The sequence below is a fragment of the Euphorbia lathyris genome, chromosome 6 (assembly GCF_963576675.1).
Source record: "Euphorbia lathyris chromosome 6, ddEupLath1.1, whole genome shotgun sequence".
Taxonomy (NCBI): domain Eukaryota; kingdom Viridiplantae; phylum Streptophyta; class Magnoliopsida; order Malpighiales; family Euphorbiaceae; genus Euphorbia; species Euphorbia lathyris.
Genome location: NC_088915.1, coordinates 62,723,396 through 62,729,259, shown reverse-complemented (window position 1 = coordinate 62,729,259; position 5,864 = coordinate 62,723,396). Strand labels below are relative to the sequence as shown.

At 39.9% G+C, this 5,864-nt stretch overlaps 1 protein-coding gene across 1 annotated transcript; it reads right to left on the bottom strand.

Moving 5' to 3' along the window:
• Window positions 1-268: 268 nt before the first annotated feature.
• On the bottom strand, window positions 269-4,840 carry LOC136233199 (ubiquitin-like modifier-activating enzyme atg7). The gene is made up of 14 exons (XM_066022807.1): window positions 4,537-4,840; window positions 4,158-4,378; window positions 3,868-4,059; window positions 3,718-3,772; window positions 3,534-3,628; window positions 3,188-3,377; window positions 2,970-3,075; window positions 2,742-2,886; window positions 2,511-2,669; window positions 2,229-2,417; window positions 1,847-2,044; window positions 1,646-1,761; window positions 1,388-1,547; window positions 269-621 (listed from the first exon to the last, which is right to left on the bottom strand). The coding sequence occupies exons 1-14, from the start codon at window positions 4,667-4,669 to the stop codon at window positions 445-447; spliced, it is 2,136 nt and encodes a 711-aa protein (XP_065878879.1). The 5' UTR covers window positions 4,670-4,840; the 3' UTR covers window positions 269-444.
• Window positions 4,841-5,864: the final 1,024 nt, after the last annotated feature.

Genomic DNA, 5,864 nt, shown 5'->3' with positions numbered 1-5,864 from the left:
GTAAAAGTTTAATTCAAAATCTATTTAACAAACCCTTAATCTGCTTATATCCTATTGAATTCACAAGTCATATAATTTTATATCAATGAAATGTAAAAATATAGAAAAATGTAACTTTATTGCATCTAATATGATGATGATGTAAAAAGATGAAATGATATAATAGCAACCCAATTATCAGTTATCACCCGTAACTGTCCAAGCTCCGACCGAATCAACTGCTTTTCCTGGTACTCTATTTGAGCTGAAATGGTACGGAATGCCTGAAAATGAACAGTATCAATGCTTCCCTTAGGCTTACTAGCACAATGATATCCTCTAGTTTTGGTTATACCTTTGCTAGAATGGTCGAAAGTTGGCTTTGCATTGCTTTGCTAACTTCATTAAGAAAAAATGAACAATGTACAGTTACAAGAACGCGGGAAGCCATCATCAGGAATTTAATTACAATTCTACAAAATCATCATCATCAACACCATCTGACTCATTGTCCCAGTCTAGTTTATACGAGTTAGCTGACTTCATTAACTCTGTTAATCCAGTCACGTCCTCCAGATAGGTAGGATGATTAATGGCTTCCAGCAGGAACTCCATTCCTCTGTTTCGATATTCAGATACCACCTGAAAAAACCTCATTTCATCAGGAATTTCCTATAGAAATTAGCACCATACACGCAAGTATAGATATTATTGTTTAACTTGCCAATTACTAGGGAGCTATCCCAAGTAGCAACTAGCAGTGGTGAACGCTCCGAGGGTCGACGGACGAAAAATTACAGATCTTTTGGGGACTAAGTATCCGAGACAAGGGCAAATACAGACATCAAAAGCTGAGGGTGCCAATTTGCACCCCTAGCAGCTCCTTGTTACGGATATAGAAGGGCTGAACCATCCTCTCAAGGGTGGTTCCCGGAAGCCGGAGCACCCCCTTGTCTCCGCTCCTGATCTGAGACCGACAATTTGGTCCACAGGTTCCATACTACTAACAAATCCATTACAAATTCAGAATATTGTAATTACGACACAATTATCAATTTAAAAATCCATCAGTAATTATAGTTTTTCTTCACTTCTCCTTGGGGGAAGGGGTTAACAGACCCTCCGTGCCCACTGTAAATCTGCCCCTGCCAACTAGAAAGTTATATAATTGCTTGCCTTTTTTTTTTTTTTTTTTCTGTAGTGGTATTAATATTAACCAAAGTATATTGACATAATCATCCTAATTCGATTTCCACGACATCTGATAAGATGTCCAAGACCTAAAATAAATGCATCCATTTAGCAGCTCATCATATACAAGGTTCAAGTTGAGGTATTGGTATTAATGGCTGTGTTTTATTCTATGAGTGTATAATTGCAAAATCCTTAATAGAAAAAAGAAACTTACAGTGCTGCAACAAGCCGTACAACTATTAGAAGCATGGCCTATAAGTATCATTTGGGAGAATTGATACAGAGAACCGCGAATCTGGTGGGGTAAAATACCAAGAGGCTGCTCAATATTCCCACCATTGCTGTTGTTTGCAACCTCACCCTCTGCGAATATCCTATATAGATGCAGATGAAAACCACAATTCTTTATCAACTATACGTCATGACAAGTAACTAAGCATCACTTGCAATGGCTGTTAGTCTGAGAATTTACCCATCATGATGATGCAAAATGTCAACAAAAAGTTCAACTGCAAGTGATGAAGCAATAGGAGCAAGCCCTGGTCGTGTAACGGTACATTGCTGGTCCAAAGTGCGATTGGCAGTTGACTGCACATAAAGCAAGCTACTTATTGCAAGACAAGATATGTGCAGAAAAGATAAGGTACAAATCTTTTACAATATAGTCAATTACATCGGTTGGTGCAACCACATCGTTGCAGAAGTAACATCCCAATCTCTTTGTGCCTCTATCAGTCGATGCAAGGTTATCCATTTGTGCAGATAAAGAGTTTGGAGCTTCAGACTCTAAGTCGTCAGTCGAGCTCAGAGGACCAGGGCCATGTCTCATAACCAGGAAGCTATCAAACCCCAAAGCTGCAGTTATAGTTATCTGCGGAAAGATATTTGGAAATTGGTAACAAGAAGGCAAATCAAAATTTAAAGCAACAATTGCTATTCTATCCATTGGAATTTGGTGTTCATAAACTTCCAAACCAAAGCAACCTGAGCTTTGGTAAAAAGAACACGGTACCTACATCAAAAGTATGATATAAACTTCTATTAAGAAATGTAACCTTATTGGCATTTGCACAAAGGAGAGCAGGAAGCCATCTGCTTTCTCTCGTATCAGTCAACAAAAAGACAGCATCATGGGAATCAACTAAATCATGCAGACGTCGACAATCTTCAAGCACGGTCTCCTCTTCTTGGTTGCTTACTGGATGTCCAGGCATTGGTATAGCCATCACAACCCCGTGTGCTTCCTGAGAAACAAACCAGGACAGATAAATATAAAAAAAAAGTCCAAAAATACTTTTAAAAGCCTTGTATACCAGATTTTAGAGCTAAGCAATTACCACAGCAGGAAATATTCGCTTAAGGCTTTTAACTGCTGCTACTGCTTTAAATTCACCTCCATTTAGACAGTCATCCAAGGTATATAAGGACTGCCTTAATGGATTAGACATAGCCACCCTGCCATTGTCCACTAGTGTGATTTTGCGCACGCCCCAAGACTGCAAAGCACAAAATTTTGAGAACCCACATATGCAACAAAAGGTTACCAGATGTATCCTCTAAACACATACCAGAAGCATTCGAGCAACCTGGCATCCAAGTGTACCTGCTCCTAAGAGCAGACACTTACTAGAGGACAATTTATCCAAATTGAGGGAAGGCAAAGCACGCCATCTCATTAGTTTTAAATTCAAATCTGCTGCTGATATGGCCAAACTGCAAGGGCATCTCAACAAGCTAAGATAGCAGAAAATGACATAAAATTACAGAGTAAGGTGTGTAATTACAGACAAAATTACCTTCTTGGATCCATGGATTTGGCAAGGTTAACAACCCTGGACATGGGCCTACCTTTCCTGAGTTCCCATCCTACTGAATTAGGTAGGTATCCCAAATCTCTCCATCCTGGATAGATGTTAAAAAGCTAAAAATCCATAACCAAAAGAAGGACTAAAACTGTATGAGATAAAACCAGTAAACCGAATACAGTTGTTACCCTATTTCTGCCGCTCTCTACCTTGTGGAACTGTTATTAAGGCTTCACCAACAAGGGACAATCCAAGATCTGCAAAACCACGATTCTCTCTATAGCATAAAAAGTGGACCTTTTTGAGATTCCATCTTGAACATATCAGTGCAAGTAAGTTCCTAAGAGGCCAACCAGGATGATTTGGAAGATGGCATGGGTCATAAAAACCAAATAGTACCTGCAGATGACAAGCATAACCTTTTAACTATGTAGCATCTGTAAAACAATTAAGCAATAATCCCATTACTCTATCATAATAACTTTGAGATAATAACCCTGTCCATAGGCACAAGCCAATCCATTTCCAAAGAACTTGAAGTTTATGAAGACAAACCTTTTGTTCATCACGCTGGCAAGCTTCCCAGTCTTTTAGATGTCTAATTGTAGCATGGGAATCGGAAGCAATACAGATAAAAAAGAATGGCACATCTGCAACAGATTTATAAGGTTAAGAAACTGTGGTTTCTTCTAAAATTAATTAAATGCAATGTAAATTGAGATAAATGGATTCTCTTTACCAGCAGTTAAACTTGAGTTACGCCAGTCATTGCAAGCTGCTGATACCGACGCTGCCTACACAATCCAAATAATATGTTTAACACCAACAATGTAACAGTCATGTAAAGCAGTATATACAAAATCTTCAACCACAATCATAATTCAATCACCTCTTCCAAGTTAAACCATTCCGAAGCAGGTTTCAACTCGGCGACTGTTGCTGGTGGATCAAGCGCAAGAGCAGGGAAAGCAAACCAGTACTGAAAGCTCCACTTTTTGAGGTCTGCATACGAGATAAGAAGGAACCTTGATAATACTGCACAGTCCTCCTCAGCTTTTCCAGAGAGAATGTCATCCCAAATCTAAATTATCCAATAAATAGCAGGAACTATCTTCTCAACATTACTCGAAATCACATATTAAGCACTTGTAATTCAAGGATCAGGTGTTATAGAATTACCTTTTTAGCTTCCTGCTTGAGCAAGCTTGATTTATCTAGGGCTTGGTACGCCTCCAATGTATTTGTATTGTAAAGAGTGCCAGGAACAGCGCATTTAGTCCTATTGCCGCGATGTACTGCTGCAGGGACCGAAGATTGCTCACTCTCATCACTAGGCAAGGATTCCGCAAGAAGACTCAAGGGATTTGATAGCTGAGGATTCGAGCAGGGCGCATAGAAACCTACAAAAAGAAAATAACAAAATAAAAAACGCAATTTCTTTTTCTTGGCATTCATTTCCGCTAGTTGGTACCAAGCAATCGCAGTTTACTGAATCTAATACTCCAAATTAAAAAAATTCAAGAAAATTAAACGATGCCAGAAAAGATAATTGATGTACCTGTGATGGGAATGGGAGAATCATCGATGCGGAACTTATTGAGTTTGAGGAAAGATAACCTGTGCCAGAAACCCTCATCGACGGAGCTATGAAACGGTGCGAATACAAGCATGTTCTGTTCTTGCTCAGACATTGTTAGTTGACCAGAATTGTTCAAATTGAGATGGATTAATTGATCGATAGATTGAATTCGAAGCTTGTTAGTAGTCTACTTCACGTAAAGATCTTCTGTTTATTATTATTTAGCGATACCTCCCTCGTTTATTTAGAATGGCTAACTCCGGAAACGAAATGGAAGAGAGAGTCTGGTGGACGCCATAGAAACAGATACTCCACTCCTCTCTGGGTTTGGTTCTTCTGCGGGCAATCTATCTCTGAACTCGTTGAAACCGCGTACGTAAGCTCGCCACGTCAATGCTAGGTGGACGGGTGCAGTAGTCTAACATCGAAAGTGAACTGGGCCATCGTTATGGGGAGCGGGTCAGGCCTTGGCTTGAACTTTTTGGCGCCCAAAAGTCATTAACCCGAGACTGAGCATGACCCCGCCAAAAGTTATACTTTATAATAATTTAAAAAATATAGATAAATCTTTATATAACATCAACATTAATCTTTTAAGCTCTTATAAAAAAAATCTTTTACGTTGGTTAAGGCTATGATGAAAAGTGTATACTATTCCACGTTCAATACGCTTGAACTAAATATCCTACGTCGGAAGTTGTCCTCTGTATAAATTCTGACGAGCGAGTTAGTAAAGATATTCAGTATGGAGTATTGGAGGTAAAGCGTGGAGACAGAGAAAAAAAAAATCACTTCTCTTGAGTACCTGAGGCCTTTATATATGCTTTGGGTCTGCTAGTTAAAGTCCATAATGCTCCTACGTGCTGAGTTTGTCTTACCCTTCGGGTTGGAGCAGGTAGCCCGACGAGTTCCCTTTGAAGGCTTCCGTGGTGGATCTTTAGTCTCTAGACGACGTGCTTAGGTCCTCTCGGGTGTCAAGCGAGCTCGAGATATGTGTACGTGAGCTTGAAGCCCACATGCCTCATCAAGGGGTCCCTCCATGGTCGGGCATGTATCTCGAGTTATTGATGTGAGTTCCGGTAATCAAGCTTTTTCTACGGTCCAAAGTAATGATACGATTTCTCCGATCTTCTTACTGGGCAGAGCCAGAGCTGCTTGTGCCCCTTAGTTCAATATTAGGGTTGTGTGTGGCACACATGTCTCCTTCTCATGGGGGGCAAATGAAGAGTCAAATTCTCCTTAGTGGATGCAAGCACACATGTCTTGGCGCATTCATAACTATTAGGCATAAGGGCGACAACACTTTA

Excerpts from the sequence above, each read along its gene's own strand:
- LOC136233199 (XM_066022807.1), bottom strand. The coding sequence starts at position 4,669 with ATGTCTGAGCAAGAACAGAACATGCTTGTATTCGCACCGTTTCATAGC. Across the intron at positions 3,773-3,867 it reads AATGGTTTAACTTGGAAGAG|GCAGCGTCGGTATCAGCAGC; the intron begins GTGATTGAATTA and ends TGGATTGTGTAG. Across the intron at positions 2,418-2,510 it reads AGCGAATATTTCCTGCTGTG|GAAGCACACGGGGTTGTGAT; the intron begins GTAATTGCTTAG and ends TTTGTTTCTCAG.